Source organism: Molothrus ater, chromosome 3 (genome assembly GCF_012460135.2).
Source record: "Molothrus ater isolate BHLD 08-10-18 breed brown headed cowbird chromosome 3, BPBGC_Mater_1.1, whole genome shotgun sequence".
Taxonomy (NCBI): Eukaryota; Metazoa; Chordata; class Aves; order Passeriformes; family Icteridae; genus Molothrus; species Molothrus ater.
Genome location: NC_050480.2, coordinates 84413576 through 84431881, shown reverse-complemented (window position 1 = coordinate 84431881; position 18306 = coordinate 84413576). Strand labels below are relative to the sequence as shown.

General features: G+C 38.8%; 1 protein-coding gene across 4 annotated transcripts in view; it reads right to left on the bottom strand.

The window, feature by feature from the left end:
- ARHGEF10 (Rho guanine nucleotide exchange factor 10) overlaps positions 1-18306 on the bottom strand; it is a 110251-nt gene that overhangs the window by 56399 nt on the left and 35546 nt on the right. For 2 of the 4 annotated variants that reach the window (XM_036380382.2, XM_036380383.2), the window contains exons 8-15: positions 16982-17145; positions 12589-12703; positions 10027-10139; positions 6251-6328; positions 5845-6024; positions 4462-4578; positions 2640-2732; positions 1108-1278 (exon numbers count right to left, since the gene is read on the bottom strand). In XM_036380382.2, the coding sequence (XP_036236275.1) occupies positions 1108-1278; positions 2640-2732; positions 4462-4578; positions 5845-6024; positions 6251-6328; positions 10027-10139; positions 12589-12703; positions 16982-17145 (1031 nt within the window). Of the gene's footprint in view, positions 1-1107; positions 1279-2639; positions 2733-4461; positions 4579-5844; positions 6025-6250; positions 6329-10026; positions 10140-12588; positions 12704-13720; positions 13838-16981; positions 17146-18306 lie in introns of all 4 variants that reach the window. The other 2 variants (XM_036380380.2, XM_036380381.2) reach the window with 2 other exon arrangements.

The following is an 18306-nucleotide window of genomic DNA, read 5'->3' as shown; positions in this document are numbered from 1 at the left end:
AGGCCTGTGGGACCCTGTGAGATTTGGAGTGACAACCCATGTACATATCAATGAATCACCCACTGCATAAAACACAAAATATTGCAATCAATGTCAACTGACAAAAGGTAACCTGGGCCATCTCTTCAAAAGCACATTCTGTGTCTTGGAACTATTTGCAGATGGTTAATAGTTGCTTCAAGAAGCAGGATTATGGCAATGAGAAAAGAAAGTAAAATGTCTGAATCCATCTTCTAATGCACTTAGAATGGAAATTCTGTTCAGTATGAAAATTAATTCAGTATTCCATAGCTTAAAATAAGAGTTTTCTGGTTGACTATTGCTTTCCTAAAAGATGCGCTTTTTTGTATCTCCAAAAACACATCCCCACTACTCTACCTCAGAGGCGTCCACAAGATAATAAACTGGAACTTCAAAAAAGCACTAATTGAAGCATTTATGCCTCACTTCATGGGAAAGAAGGAATCATTTATGATACAAATAAAACAAGGATATATATATCCACAGTATAGACAGCTACTAATGAACTCAAATAAAAAAGATGGTTCCTTCCTTCTTACTGAATGTCTTCTAGAGCTCTTTTCAGACATTTCTATTGTATGATGCCAATATATGAATGAAATAGATGGAGATTTTCCCTAAAAGAAGGAAGATGTTGAATGCATTCAATAGCACATCCTGAAATGCTTCACAGTTGGAAGCACTGCTGTGTAAGGACCCTTTCTTTACACAGGTGTAATTCCCCACTTCTAGGATAAATTAAAAGTTGAATTTTTCCACATAGAACACGTACATGAGATTTTACTATATATTATTATTTCCTACACTGCCACAGAACACCAATACTGCTGAGGCAAGTTCAGTGTGTCGCCTATTCCAGCACACAGTGGTGTGCCTATTCAGTCCCAGAGGCAGGTGACATCTCACAGTCCCAAAGGCAGGTCATATCATATCTACCACTAGAATGACCCCATGTCATTCTACATGACATCTTGATCTCTACAGAAAAAAAACAAGATAGCTGTCTCTTTGGTGTCTGTTGTAGAGATTACTCAAGGACCAGAAACTGACCCTTCCATTTCCATTGTACTTTCCTACTTTCCTTACCTTGTTCAGGTAACGTTCATTCATTGCTTTTGCTATTTGTTTTATTTCACAGCGCTGATCTGCATCCCTTTTCCTTTCATTTAACTTCTCTGCCAGTGTCTCAAGCTCTGTAAGAGCCATCTGTAGAGGTAATCTGTCAGGATGTCCTTTATTAGTGTTCTTCAACATATCCTGAGGGGTAATTATAAAACAAAAAAAAAACCATTGGATTTATTTTCAAAGTCAGGTTCCAAGATTACAGAACGTACAAGTACAACTCAACATTCTTGAGTATTACTAAAGAGTAAGACCAATAAACACCTAATGAATATTTGGACAGCACATTGCTTAATTTCCCAAATATCATAGTAATTCTTTAAAAATATACTGAATGGGATCACATAGATTCTTATTTAAAGAACAAAGTTACAGAGAAGGGAGATTGTTTAATACTATCTGGCAATCAGTAATATACTTTAATATGTATGTATCTATAAACAATGATTTTAAATGAAACTTTTCTGATATTTACTGTCATAATAATATTGTATTATCCTTATTACTGTTATTATTTCTCATTAAAACATGGACAGCATACTCCTCCTAAAGTAGGAGACATTACTTCATTAAGGTCACAACAGCTCCTCCAAGTCTTTCTCTTTTGCAGGCATACAGTAGAACAGTTTGAATTATACTTTGTCTCCATTCCCAGAGCACTTAAAAATCTTCCTGCCACAATAAACTTCATCATTCCTACTATTTCAAAAACTCTCACCATGGCTTCTAATTCACATGCTTCCCCCATGACTACCTCTCCTCCTTTACCCCCAGTAGTTCCCAAACCTGCAGCCCAAAGTCTGTCCTGCTCTTGGCACCTGTGAACACAGCTAACACACAGTGCTTACTGGGGTAGATCTGCTGGGGTCTGGAAGGAGGTAAAAACAGATCAAATTTTTCTGGAGCAGGTCTATACTGGGGAATTGTGCTCTTCCTGCAGCTTGACTGCCTGTTGACATGAGACCCAAGGACTCTCTGTCAAATCCACAGTTTCCATGGGAAAAGAAACAAGATGCTGCAGGTCAGAAGGAAGCTGAACATACTCTAGCAGGTCCTGTGAGCCAATAATCAGAGAGTTTCTAAACTATCCAAGGTATGAATTTAATCCTCTTGTTTTTTCTTCAATGGAAAGAAATGCCACTAAGTTCCTAGTAATATTTTGAAGTGTTACTAGCTAACAAACAGATATAAACAAGCAGCATATTTGAACTACATCTTTACTAGAAAACTATTCATAAGCTATATTTTACTTAGCAAGTAATCTATAGTAAATCTAGTTTACTGAGGCTTTCCTGCAGTGCCCTTACTGCCTGTCCCTGCAATCAGACTATGAGATCAGCATGTTCAATGCACTGAAATGTCTCTTTATTTCCCCATGATCCAGTGGTCACTTCCACTGCAACATGATCCTCTAGCAGAAGACAGCTGCCATGTAATCCCAAGGGTAAACTATGCAAGAATGCAAAAGGAGCCTCTCTTTGGTAAACATTATTTACCTGCAATAGTAGAATGAACTGTGGAAAACGTTGGATAGGTTTCATCATCAAACCATACAGTGTAATGCGATCAGGGCTTGACTCCTGACACTGCTGCAATGCAAGAAAGACATATTTACTACCATGAGCACATTTCCACCAGTTACAGAATGAAAGGAAAATATTTCCTAAAAATTCTTCTATATTGCTTACATTAATTATAACAAGAAGAGCAAGGATTCCATTTACTAACAAGATTTAATAAAAAAATATCAAATCTTTTAGAAAAACCCATCACTATCAAAATGATGGCCTGCCACTGAATTGAAATATCCTCTGAATAAATACAGCTGGGCTAAAGCCACACCAGCAATGCAGCACCTATAAATCTAAAAACCCATCTATGGTTTTTAAGAGGAAATCTAATAAAAATATCATAATCTCAGTGCTATGCAAACAGAGATTTTGATCTTCTTTATTTGAAGAATCAAAGAAAAAAATGTTGATTTATATTTGGAAATAAAAATGTTAGAATCCATTATTTTAGTTACTACAAATGACAGATAAAACCAGACAAATTTCTTTTGCAGGTGAAAAAAAGCCAGAAATGGCCATAAAAAGGAAGGCTAGAGGAAATACTCAATATTAAAAACAAAGCAATTCTAAACAATGTTAAACTGGTGTTGTGCTTAAATTGCAATTTATTGCTACAACTATCAGCTTCACAATTTATTTCCATAGTTATCTATACAAACATCTATTTTTTTCCAAACAGCAGTAGTGAAGATTTTGATCTTCACTGCTGCTGGGCAAAAATAAAAAAAGAAAGGTAAAGAAGTGGCATCTGACAAGCAGTGATGAGAGGTGTGGATTATGTCTGTATTGCAAAAACATGCTTTTAACAGTAGAACATGATGTTTAACCTGTGACAACATGCTCACTAGAGAGTCTGATCTTCAAGATGCTTGAGGCTTCCAAAATATCATCCTGCACAGAGTTGTCTACACTTTAAAAAGCTGTTAGTTAAAGATCTGAAGGCAAACCTCTGCAACCCTTCTCTAGACAACTAAGAGTTGAACTAGGCACCCAGTTTTTACTGTTTTTTGGACCACTGTAACAGACCTGACAGGGTGACCAGCTCTGAGAGGCACAACTCAATGCAGGATGTCTGGGGAATGAGACAACCTGAGCTCTCCGACTCTCAGCAATGTCACAGACAACCCAAAAGCCTGGCAATGGATTCTGTGTACTGTCTGTAAGGTGTCAACCCTAGGGATTCACAGCACTTCTACTGTGTATGCCAGGCTCTCCATACATATCATGACAAGCATCATATACAACAGGTCAGCATGCATTCTGCAAAAAAATCACCAATTTCAACCCCAAACCAGAAATACAATCTTCAAAATCCAGGAAAATTGTTATAGAATGGAAATCCAGCTGCACTACCTCTCACAACACAATAAACAAATTAGAATTAAAATAAATTTCAAATTAAAAACTGGCTTCATATGATGAACTACTATTTGAAACTCACCTGATATGGAAGAATCCTAATGTTTAGACAAATAAAGTAAAGCAAACACCAATAAACTGATTTGAATAACAATAAAACTACTGTGCACTTGAAAATACATCCCAGATCTAAACAGCATGTTACTATGCCAAAAATACAATACTGGAAGGGCACCCTCTGGGGTTTGTGCCAAATCCATAAAACAGACCTTAAGTCCATAAAACCAATGAGACAATATACAGCATAAGCAGTCAATTTTCCTCCCAAATTATAACTAATGCTTTCTTATTTATCACATATGCACAACTATTTTAAGAATGAACTAACCTTTAAGAAGTCTAAAAAGGCAGGTTTGGTGGCACAAGATTTCTTGAGAATCCCAACTGCTGTACTGAAGTTGTTTACATATTCACTGTATGCATCCAATACCATAGATTTAGAAAACTGAAAAGAAAAAAAGGCAAATCTTAACTAAAAGTACAAAAGACCTCTGCCAGCACAGCTATAGAGACCTCTGGCTGTCAGGGACTCACTCAGAACTAAAGGCTTTGCTTGGCCTAGTGCTGGATACACAGAAATACTGGTAATACCCAAAATAATCTTTCTGCAGAAGACAGGCTGGAAACAGAAAGATGTAACAGCTGTCAATGACATTTAATCTATTTACAGAAATTGTTTCATCTTGGCTAGAACACTGGGACAGAAGAACTATGGGCAATCAAAGGGCATCCCCTGAGATTCAAATCGACAACTGAGATCCCCTGATCATCTCACTACCTGTCTTCCAGCTTAAGTGAATCAGCCAAGTCCAGGGCCTTCACACCCTGACTTCAGTTATTAAAGACTTACTAAGAAAGCAGACAGATTGTGTGGCCTGCAAACAGCCATGGGAATGGATAGATCACCACCCACTGCCTTCTTGGTAATTTCATCTCTCTCTTTTGCAGAGCTGGTCTCATTAAGACTACCTAAGTTGATTCAGTCACAACAAGGCAGGTTTGCTTCAAGCAACACATTTTCAGTAACTATTTCATTTTGGGTGAACTGTGATCAGATCCCAGCTCTCTTAGAGCAGGCATGAAAAGGTGGTGACTTCCAGCACCTGGGTGGTAATAAAACAAAGCACTCAAGCCAGAAGGCAGACAACCTCTTCGAGCCACACTTTCATGGTGAACAACATCTTTCTATCAACCAAGACCATTTCTTATTTTCTCTAATTTAAAGCAGTAGCTAATTCTGGCCTTTACTGAATGGACTTCCATTAATGATGGGACAGGGTTTACAAATACTCCTTATCAGTGTCTCTCAGTTCAAACTCAGGAATTTAGGACATTACCTACTTTGGTTTCTTTCTACTTGCACACTACTAGGTATGATTACTCATTTTTTATGAGATGCTGAGCCTCAGTCTCACCTTAATTTCTGTGGGTTTGTGAATCTCTAATTTCTCATAAAAATAAACTGTTTACTAAAATGTCTGAAAGATTAATCAAAGCCTGAAAACTTTTCTTACAATCCTTTCACATCTGCCAACCGAGCTGAAGACATGTGTTGGTGTCAGTTTCCTTATCAGGATAGTACATGAATACTCTGACAGTTGCCACAGGCATTGGAGAAGATGGGAATAAAGCAGCTAAGTTAGAAAGATATGGAGATGGAAAAACAAGACTAAAATATAAACAGATTATCTGTTCTGACAGATTTGCTTACTGAAGCAACAAAGACATCACCAATCATTTCAACAGAGTCCCACTCAGAGACACGACTCGCCAGCGCAATCTGAAACATTGAATGGCACTGAAGAATTTCCTTAATTCGATAAAAGACCATCTTAAGTTTTCTTTCACTCAGTAACTTTGGTTCCATATCTGAAAGGGGCTTCTCATATTGCTGTGGAAAAAGAAAGAGCAAATTGACTTAAACAAACAAAAAAAAGGGACTTCTGCAAGCAGAAAAATAAACTTATGCAACAGTACACATGCACAAAATCACTGAACATTTGGCATGAAGCATCTGTAGCAAAATCTGTGTTAGTCACAGGAAGGATTCTTTAATGATATTTAATGATTCTTTTTCAAATATTCAAAATTTTAAAATGCAAAAGATATTAAGGTACCTCCAGGATTCTTTTGAGAGCATCCACGTAATTCTTCTCACTATCAACTACCGAGCCCAAAATATACCTTCTCACAACCTGTTGAAACAACAAAGTTTTGTCCAAAGCTCTAATCAGGTAACACATTCATTATAGTTGGAAATGATGATTATAAAATTCTCACATTAATAAAACAAAAGAAATACAAAGCAATTTCAATACTGGAACTGTAATAAAATAATACTCTTCAAAAGTAATTTAATTTATTATTACTCTAAAAGTACTTACTTTAAAGAACACAACAATTATTGTATCGATATCTCTATTTTTTTCTGACTGTTTTAAGTCCAAGCTTAACTTTTGAAACTTGTGCTTTGACTTTGGCATTTAACAATGCTCTCAGGCACCTGATGCAATTTTTAGGGCTGTCCTGCGCAGGGCCAGGTGCTGAGCTTCAATGATCCTGGTGATCTTACAAATCAGGATATTCTATAATCCTATGCACCTTAAATGTATATATGTAGGCATTGATGGAAACAATCATAGGTATAAGATAATGTTGACTACTTCAGTGATTGGCTACAAAAAAATAGGAAACAATTTTCCAAAAATCAGTCCTAAATTTTATTTTTAATAGGTTTTATACATTTATTGGGAGCAACATGAAAGGCAAACAAGCAAATACTAATTGTCATTTAAAGTTAAGGCCATAATAACTCTACCATATAAACTGAGAAAGTATCCAAGTCAGCATTTTCTTTTGGGCATTACCATGCATAAATGAAGACCCCCATGTTATCTATACTTATATGCATTGACAGAGTTGTAGGACCTTCAGGAAAAGCTACCATATTTCATGCTAAACTACAGGCTATTTATTACACCTCCTTCTCCACCTTCTGCTTCACCTGAACTGCACTTTGTATGGACATGCAGGTGGCAGGACAGGAAAGACTGGAGAACCAGTCTGGTTTAGAACTTAAGCTTCTTGCCATCAATTAGATTTCTTGTTGGCTACAAGGATTTGTTTTCACCCAAATCCATTTCCTAATCCAGCTCACCCTAGAGTTTCAAAGTGGGACTATGAGGGAGAAGACAGCACAGGAGTAGGATCAAACCACTTTCCATAACTACAAGAGAAGGAAATCATGCTCATTTTGCTATTTTAAGCTAGCCTAAATGACCATGAAACTCAAATCTCAGGCTTGCTTCTTTCTGCTCTAGAACCCACAGCCTCCTGCCTCCTCCACCATCACTGCCTTTAAATTTTCCACATTTGTATTTTGCATTAGTAAATGCAGGTTATGTGAGAATTTTCTTTCAGGTACTGGCATTTCAAAGGAGGACTTCAAAATTATCTGAGGCTTTGCTTAAGATATATACAGTAAAATTAGTTGTGTCTAATCTGTGCTTAGAATGGATTTAGCAGTGTCGTATTTGGTATAGAGGATCAGTGGCTCTGGTGATGAATACTAATCCTACTTTTAGTCACAGTTCATTCTTCTGAAAAGAATAAACATCTGTACAAATAAAAATTTCAGGCTCTATAATACACAAAAAGAATACTTAGTATTGGCTTCAGGTTATTGCAATAGATACGAGCCCTAGCCTCAGTACTAGCAGGCACCAGGATTTAAACAGAAGCCATCATGCCACCTGCTGTTTGAAGCCAGCATGTCCACAGAGCAGCTCTGCTGTGATAAGGCAGCTGGGCTGGAAGGGGACCCTGGCCTGGGGCACCCAGGGCTGTGACCCCTTCCCACAGCCAGGCTATGCTGCTCCCCCTGAACTGCTCCAGTGTTTCTGTACACCCAGCCCACCAGAGCTCTGCTGACCAGCAGCCAACCTCCCCCACACAGCTGCTGCACCCCTGCAGTTTGGCATCACCTCCAGATGTGCACTGCAGCTGGCATCCAGATGACTCACACAGGCTTTACATGCCAGAGGCCCGTGCCTGCTCCCGAGCACTAACACTGACCACCCACTGCACTTTGTACCATGGACTCATTGAGTGTGGTGTCCTCACCTGTTTCCCACCCACCTTTTAGTCCACCCACACAGAGGGTATTTCACCTAAAGGAGCACAGGAATACTTCAGGAGACAGCTGAAAGCTCTGTTAAGGCAGAGGTAAGTGATGCATTTGCTCCCCTCTGCCCATAAAGTCACCACAATCACCTCTCCCCTCAGTCACCTCAAAGAGGCTCAAGCTGGTCATTCACAAATGGACTCTGGCCCATCTATGCTGATTTATCCCCACTCACCCTCCTGTCCTACTGAACACAGACATAGCTCCCAAGAACATGTGCTGCATCACTTTTGTTGGGACTGAGGTGAGGCCAGACTCAATTCTCCTCCTTGTGGGTAAGAGTGTGACACTTTTTCAGTCTTCTGATCACTGTGATCTTAGATGACTGAGAAAGGCCTTACCCACAGCATCCTTACATCCATCCCATCTGGTCCCACAGACACCTGTATGTCCAGATGGCCTCAGCTCCCCAGCTGCAGATTAGCCTTCACCCCAGCCAACCTGTCTCTGGGCTCATGGGCTGAGTCCCAAGGACAAGCCTCACCAGTGAAACCCAAGGCAAAGGTGGCACAGTTTTGACCCTTTATCACTAGGTCTGTGCCCCACCAAGCAGTGTATTGTGTTCTTCTCAACCTCCTTTTGTTGCCAATGTACATGTCAGAACCTCTGCCCTGCTGCCTCTCACACCTCACTAGCTGCAGCTGAGCTTTGGCTTTCCTAACTCCATTCCTGCCCACTTGGAGAACTCCTCCTGGGCAGCTGAGCACTATTTGTCATGACTTACACAACTATTACCAGTTTGCTCTAAACTACAAGAACCCTGGTTTTTTTTTGCAAAAGAGGGTAAATTTATTTGTACAAAACTACCCTAGTGAAACTCAAATTCCTATTTGGAAAGAAGAAAAGAACATTCAGACTGATACTGAAATCTCACATGATAATAAAATCTTACAGTAATGGAACACTGTTTGATAGTTGCTTTGTTACAAGATTAGCACTTCATTGTGTTAAACACAAGAGAAAAGTAAACCTCACCCAGGTAAAATGTAAAACAAAACAAAATCCCAAAAATATATGGCCCTCCCCTCAACTGCCCCTTAGTTTGCTTTTTTTTCTCATTGTCTTAAGGTACTGACCAACTACCACCCACAACTTGGCACCACAAGAAGTTTAAAAACTCTCATACAGTTATTAGTTGTCATAACAATACAGTAACATGAACCCAAGGGATTTATTTTCAGCCAAAATTTCTTAACTGATGTGATTTCAGTATTTTTTGAAGCGATTTCCACAGTGACTATACAGTTTGAGGTGGAAAACAGCAAAATTAATTCTTCTGTAGACTTGACTTTACTAGGAATGATTTTTTTTTTAACCAAGAAAAATCTTTGGATTCAAAGAGGATATTGTCTACATTTAAAATTAAAATCCCAGAGCACCTGGAACAATGTTTTCTGATTCAATAAAAATGCTTTAACTCTCTCCTTTTTTCACTCAAAACCATCACATTTAGTTTAAGTGTTCAGGTAGTGAAACAATATGGTTCTTATAGGTAATTTTATAATGCAAACCATTTTGCACGTCTGGGTGAATTGAGGACTGATGTAACTATATGCACACACACAAATTTTCAAAAAACTACTTATTCAGTTCTGAATTTGATGTTAAGTAAAATGCCAATATGTTTGAAGATCAAAGGCACCTAAGAGACACTGGTGCAGAGCAGAAGGGGAGGAAAAAAAGAAGACCGTACTTCCCAAAGCTTACTACCTGCTGCTGTGATAATCCTTCAGGCATAGGAGTCATAATTGCTTCTGCATGCATACAGTCCACATCAATAAATAAATTTTGCTCCTCTTCTTCCAGACAAGATGATCTGTGATCTACAAAAAAATAACCAAATATCAGCTTCTACATGTGGATTAAAAGAAGAAAAAACAAAAGAAAAGAGAAAAAAACAAAACAAAACAAGCAAAGACTCTATCATCTGAGCACAGAAATAATAAATTTTCACTTACCAAACAAAAGAAATTTCCAAATATTTCTGTATCATCTGGGAAATCACATAAATGTTACTACCAATAGGTATTCTAATAAAGAACACCTTTCAAAGGCATCCTAATATCCCACAGCTGCAGACAGCCTAAGCATCTTTTGCTTGACCACTGCTCCCTCCTCTCAGCCAGGACAATGGGGCTGTCCAGAGGGCAGGACATGACAACTTGGGCTAAAGCACTACAGCCCCAGGGACAGCAGTTTTAAAATAAATGATCCCTAGGAGGAAACTGAAAACCCCCATATTATGACCTAGCTAAAAAACATTCTATACAACCTTCAATAGCTGAACTAAAGTAACCAAGTTAACCAAAATGTTTTCATCAGAAAGGAGTGAGGGATTCTGCATTGCTCTGTGGGTAAAAATTTTACTGAAAAAGCACCACCGAAGTGCACTGATAGGTGGCAGTACATAGCCAGGCAAACAAGAAGACCCGAGGAAAGGAGACATAAAGAAAGAACAGTATGAGAAACTGTCTTGGAACAAAAAGAGAAATAAGGGAAGCAGATCTGACGTCTGGGAAAAACTTGTGAGTTTAGTTAAGAAATATTTCACTAGCTCCCTGCTGATTTGGAAAGTGGTTATGAGATTCAGCCATCCACAGGTACACTGAGTCTGCAACCCAATCTCTAGAAATGTAAGAAGGAATGCCTGGTCCATTGTAACACTGCCCTGCAGATCATTTTCATCTATTCAACTGCAAGAAGCTGAGGATACACTTTTTCATCACCTCGTTTTGTGTCCCTTTCTATACTCAAGCTGTGAATTAAGCAAATTGAGAAGCAGTCAGAGGTCATGACAGAGATATAAGATGTGTCCTGGCCCATACAGCAACTTTACGTTACTTCTGTCAATAAAAATATTTTGTTCCAGCCTTGTGGTTTTAGCTTCCTAAAATTGTAGTTTTATAAGCTGTGAAGTTACTACCATGCAATTAGTTGGACAGACACTTGAGCAGAAAGATACACTATCTCTCAGACTTATCCTGAAAAAGAAACAAGCTTAATTTACCACCTGTCTCTTGAAAAAATTACCTGAGGACAGCTGCTGCCATGGCTCATGACAAAGGACTGTCACTTGCTCTCAACTACAGAAAGAACACAAATACTTCTGTGGCTTTTTGATTTTACACTACTTTCTGTTTTCCCAACCCAAATTCAACGTTCATCAAAAATCATCAAACTGATTGAGCAGTACAGTCTTTCCCCTACTTTCACTCACTCTTAAGCATGGAAAGCACGACTCCTCACCAGTGATGAGCTTTTTAAAATAGTCAGCTACTTCTCCACTGAAAGCCATGTCTTAACAGCACATTCTCCTGACATTCAAGAGTTATTTGATGGAGAGACCTAGACAGACTTAGTAACTGTGCTGATTTTGACTGGGGTAGAATTAATTTTCTTCACAGTGGCTAGTATGGAGCTATATTTTGGATTTGGACACAGGGGTTGATAATATAGAGATGTTTTTTTTTTTATTGCTGAACAGGGTATACACAGAGCCAAGGCCTTTTCTGCTTTTCATACTGCCATGCTGGTGAGGGTATATGGCAGGTTGGGAGGAGACATAGCCAGGACAGGTCACCAAAATGACTAAAAGGATATTCCAGACCATATGACATCCTGCTCCATATATAAAGTGGGAGGAAAGAGGAGTAAGGAGAAGGGATGCTCGGAGTGATGGTGTTTGTGTCCCAAGTAACCACTGTGTGTAATGGGGCCCTTCTCTCCTGCAGATGGATAAGCACCTGCCTCCCTTGGGAAGCAGTGAACTAGTTCCTTGTCTTTCTTTGCTTGTGTATGGCTTTTATGTTCACTATGACACTGTCTTTATCTCAACCCACAAATTCTCACTCTTACCCTTCTGATTCTCTCCCCAGTCCTGGTGGTAGGGGAGTGAGCAAGTGGCTGTGTGGGGTTTGGCTGCTGCTGGGGTTACACCATGACAGTAACTTAACATCACTTCCATACTCCCATCAACCAGTACCTAGATCACACTGCTTGGTGGGACTTGTTATTGTTCTTAAATTATCCTTCTCTGTGGTCCTCAGGTTTCTTAGGGCACTCAGGTTCTTGCCCCAAACAGAAAAAACTGCTCAAGATGCATTGACCATACTGTCATCTGAACTGAATATTATACCATACATTTTTTATATATATCTGATTTCTTGCATCTAGCTCTCAGCTCCCACTACAAAAAATTGTTAGGCCATTGATCTTCTTTCTCAGAAATTACTAGAGAATGTAACAAAGAGAAACGCTGTAAATAGCATATACCTTGAGAAATGAAAGATTTTGTCCGAATGAAGGAACGACCCTTCTTCACAGCTGCTTTTGTCTTTTCAAGTCCATCTTTGGTACCTTCTCTAGCAGCTCTCATAAGCTTTTGCATCTGCAAGATAAAAAATATAGTCTACATGTTCAGTGAATAATAGGAAAGCATCTGAGCCTGCACACTTTTAGGCTATCAATATTGTCCAAAGTCAAATGAATATATAATAAGTAGAGAGAACCATGAAAGCTCAGAGCCAAGCTCCTGTATTTCGAAATAAAATAAAAATTGGAGACAAGGACTTACTTCATGGCAATACTGTATGCAAGTCTAAAAGAGCAGAAATGCTTAAGAACCCTTCTGCATTCAAACAAACTTTAAATAGTCTCAAATGTTATCTTACAGAACAAATACCTGCTACTCACAGGTCATTACTGGCCAGAGGTCTTGTCCATCTTTCAGTGTCCAAATAACTCTTCCAAAGTATTTCTGACCTAAAGATAATCCCCTAGACTCAGTTACATATTAACTATATTCTTAAACAACACTGTTATGAAGGAAAAGTTACAACTAATAACTTCATTCATTGAAGAAATGTATTGATTTAATAAGAATTCCATAATCTTACAGTACACTACCACAGTCAAATGATATTTCAAGAAACGAAAACAAAAAAAAACCCAAAGAATTTTGCTTTGCTGGAAAATGTTTATTAAAACACCCTTCTTTGTACTTCTTTCCCAAAATGTCACTACAACAAAAAATCTCCACTACTGTCAGAACACAAACAAAGCTACCTTGCTGCAATCAGGCAACTTCTGGGTTTGAAACTGAAGCTTTTTTCAAAAACCCAGTCTTTTCATACTGGTTCCATTCAGAATGGAGAGCAGGGAGGTTTCCAATTTGATCTGGTGTGGCTGCAGAGCTAGGGCTAGGCTAGCCCCATGGAGCCATGGTCTCAGAGAGACACTAGGGTTAACTTTACCTTAAGACTGCACAATACAAATTCAGCACATTCAGAATTCATTTCATACAAATTATTGTCTACTTTTTCAAGCTATTAATAAAAGACAACATTGTCTGTGTTGGAAAAGCAATTATTTAAACGTAGGTAGTTACAAAAATCAACTACACTACCTTCAGCTCATGTTTTTGCTTTAGTTGCTGAATCTCTACTGCTCCCACAGTGTTTGACATCAAATCTTTCATCTTTTTTTCATAATGCTCCTTTAAACGCGTTAGGTCATGAGAAAGCTACAGTGTACAAAAAGACACAATCTTTTCAAAAAGCCATAGTGAAAACTTCATGCTAAAGCACTCACATAAATCATGCACATTGCCCCATCTATCTACTGACACAAAGACAGCTAAGGGAAAACTATCACTGAGGGAAAACTATCACTGAGGGAAAACTATCACTGAGGGAAGCTCCAGTCCGAGGAAGGGACCATCGCTCCTGGGCACTGCTGAGCTCCGCCAGGTGCTTTTCTGTAAAGACAGGGGCAAAGCCACTTAGGCACAATACAATTAATATGCATAAGAATTTAGTTTCCTTAGTCTACATCTTAAAAACCACATAGAAACGATACATCAGCCTTAACCCTAAGCATTATTCACTGGAGCACAAAACCTAGCCTATATGTCAGTCTATCCTTCAAAACAGTGAATCAGAAGAAATCTCAGAGACTGAGGAACCTGTGGAGATTGCTGGCACCTGAGAATACGGAAACTGACAGGGCAGTGAGTCAAGGAAGGAGACACTAACAGGATTTATGCTCTTGTGGTTTCCACATGCATCATAGTCTCATTGTAAGAACTTGGGTGTAACCATCTTGTACATGAATATATTCATTTGCAAGGTAAGGAAACTATCACAGAGAAAGGAGTGCTCTGGAACACGGAACACTAATTACCATTTGTTAAACATTTTGACAAAGGTAGATAAAAGAGGTTAAAACGCAACCAGGAAAGAAAAAAAAAAAAAGGAAAATATTTGGCATGTACCCTATAATAGAAGTCCAGTGGAAAACCCCTCAGCTTGATATCAACAGAGAGATATTTGGCAAGAGATCAAGGCCTCAGGAAAGAGAAGGCCTACTGAGTTGAAAACAAAGCGACAGGCCCAGCACGTAGCTCCACTAGGCTGGGTCAGGATGCAATTACCTCTAACATCACGATTCTGGCATTACAGCAGTATAATAAAGAATAGTATCTGGTTCACAGACAAGAAATATTTAACAGCACAAAAACCTTCCCTTCTTAAAATAAAATAGTAAATAAATAGAATAATAAGAATGATAATGAAAAGGTGAAAATTATATAAAAGAAATATAATGAAATGACTTTGAGGAAAGTCATACCAGCACTTAAAATTAAAAATCCCACGTCCAACCTTGCCATACTTTTCAACTAACAATTAAATTATAAGTAGGGCAAGTCCCTCACAGGCTCTGAAAGGCTACAGAAGGTGATGTGCTGGGAATATACTGTAATATCCATCACAGGACCTGAGGAGAAGTGAAAGTTAGTACAAGGAGTGGATACAGAGAAAATGTACATAAAGAAGAGTAGTGTCTGCCCATGCTGAAATGCCAATGCAGGGAGGGCTGGGGTTGGCTTTTTGGGTTTTTTTTTGTTGTTGTTGTTGTTTTCTTGGTTGTTTGTTGCAAGGGTTTTTTTTGGCAATGCTAAAGTTTCCTTCCTCACTCTCTGCCAAAACCCTTCCCTAATTTCCCAATTTCTCCATCTCCCAGCAACCCATCCAGGTGCAAGAGCCTATCTGACTTTTCCATCCACCACCTTAAGTGTTCCTTACCTCCTCACACCCATCCTCCCGAGGCAATCCCTAAAACCTTTTGTTACAGGCCTGAAAAAGCCATCTGCATGGCAGTACCCAAGGGCACACCCCTCTTCTCTCATCACTCCTCAGTCTCTTGCTCAGACACTCTGTGCCTGATCCTGGTGCAATCACGTTCAACCACTGCCAACAGTTTTCCATGACAGATCAAAGTATACTTTTAAGAGTTCCAAAAAAATAGCTTGAAACCTTGCTTTGTTCACATATGTAAATGCTGAAGCTAGAGATAACAAGAAAAGATTAAAAAAAAAATAAAAATAATAAGTCAGCAGCCATGTTAAGGCTTACACACTCACATGCAAAGTAATTTCCTAGTCTCTTCCAAGGTATTTAAAACAAAAAAAAAAATTCAAACTCCATTTTTTCAGTCTTGTTAGAAAAAACTCCCAAACAAACAGCTGCAACAACTTAAGATTGTTCTAGTCAGAATAAAACCAAGACAAAACCAGAGGATGAGCACTCAGCTTACAAAGTGCAGATTTGGGTGGGCTCAAGTCTTGCAGTTAACTGCTCACTCCCTGCTTTCCAAAGGACGTGCAGCAAGGATGGAGGTAAGGGGAGAGCAGATAACATGTACTGGAGGGAAACACAGACAGCAAGGCTTTTATTCTCATCAAGTTAAGAAGCCTGCAAAATGAAAATGAGGGTCCCATGAAATAACACCCTGTCTGCAACCCCTGCACATTCCAGCCACAGGGTGCTGAGGCAGCTCACAACACACAGTTGGTTGCCAAGTGGCTCTTGGGGGTCTGCCCCCAGTCAGCACACACTGGGGAGCCTCTCACAAAGAGGATACTCAAGGGCAGAAGAAGAGGAGCCAAGGCAAAGAGAAGGCAAGAGCCCAGGGCCTCTCTCCCTGTGCAATGGGAGAGGTGCAGTGAGGACAGGCACCTGTGTCACCTGTGCCTTCCTGCCTCCTGCAGAACACACGGAGCCAAAGGCACAAAACCTGAGAAGTGGCACAGATGGATCATTTTAATCATGCCACCTCTCTTCTCTCCTAACAGGTAGAACTCTCTTTGATTACAAAAATCTTTTACTTTCAGAAGTTTTTTAAGCTCAGTCACTTTCAAACAAGCAAACTGATACAGATCTAAGACAGAAAGCTAGGGAACACCGGCAAAGAGTTTTGTGACTTTTGAGCACCTAAAGATCCCAAACCATCAATTCTTGTCAGGCTTGTCCCCATTTATTTTTCACATTATTTTCCACATTTATTTACCACTTACACTAATCCAGCAAGTGCAAAAGAAGAGAAGGCAAGGAACTGCCCATAAGCAAAAACAATCTCATTTTTAATTGAATTTTTATCCAATTTGAGTTGTATCTTTTTTGTATGAAACTTCTGTTTAATATTTTCTTATCTTCTTTTCCCTGTTACATTTTTTATGTACTGTCACTTCCACACTGATTCATATCTCCTTTAAAAAGATGCTGTTGGCATTCGAAAGTGAATTGAGGAAAAAAGAAATACAGGTGAGAAAGGGAAGTGCTGGAAACCAGACAACCTCAATGACTGAGCAGCACTGCAGGATACATACATGTCTCTTGTGGTTGCCTCGCAAAAAGGAGCTGGGAATTCCATTTTTACACTCAGAATCACTCTGTTCTTCATAGCTTTCAAACTCACTTGAACTCCACCCGTATTCCAGTGAGCTGTTTCCACCATCATCACCATTTTCAACATCATCATAAATCATTTCCTCTGCAAGAATTAAACCAAAATAAAAAAAGCTACACTGAAATGTATGTTTGTTCAGACACTGGAAAACTTACTCAGGATATGCTACAAAGAATTGTACAGATTTCTGTATGCACATTAAAAATTTTGAATTAAATCCAATATTCAAATAGCCAAAGTGGATTGTCTTTGTTGAAACAGAGTACTACAAAAGGACAGTGTTATGGGTACACATCATGATCCTTTTAGAAACATGTGCTACTCAAATGACACTGTTGTGTCCAAATCCCACAAGACTATTTAGAACTTCAAAGGAAGTTTAAACTCTAACTGTGAATGCACATCTGCACTGAGAAACATCATCCTTCCATATTTAAGCTTGCCATTTGTCCCTAGGGACATGGTAAAAAATGCTAAAACATGGCAAGAATCAAATGAAAGTGTCACCACTTCCAGCAGAACAGGTCAGACCAAAGCAGCAAGAAACTGTGTTACACAATGGTGTTTTATGACTCATCACCACCAGTCACTGGACATCTCCCACACCTGGCAGCTACCTTGCTCATTATTTACTCTAAAAACTTGAAGTATTAACCTTTTCAAGACATAACCTTTTCAAGTCTATATTACAAAGGCTGACTGAAGTACCTCCCGTTAAAAACACAGGTCTTTCTATTGGCACGGATGTCAAGAACACAAAACTTACTCAAAATAAAATGGAAAATTTAGAGCCAATTTCTTAACAGGAAACAGGAATGCACTCTACCTGCAGCATCATATGTCAGTACAAGTGGAAAAGTGTGGACATTTGTCATGGTACAACACTTCTATCAGGAACCACTATTGTCAGAGATTATGATGCAGCATTTACAACTGTCTCCTATTAAATCCAGGAAACAGCAGCTGTGCTTTTATTATAAGATTGACATTTCATTTAAACAGAGAAAAAATATGTACCCAAAAGAAAAGCTGATATATTTTACACATCCATCTAAACCCTGGGTTTTAATATTAACATTGGAATCCTCTGTGATAATTGTAAAGAGTTGAATTAGTCTAATGTGGAAGATTCAGATTTTTAATCTTTTTTTAAAAATCCCCATGCATATCAAGAGTGTCCTTAAAATATTGCTACTGAAGAAGACATCTTAATCTAGCACAATGAGTAATTTAAAATGATCATAA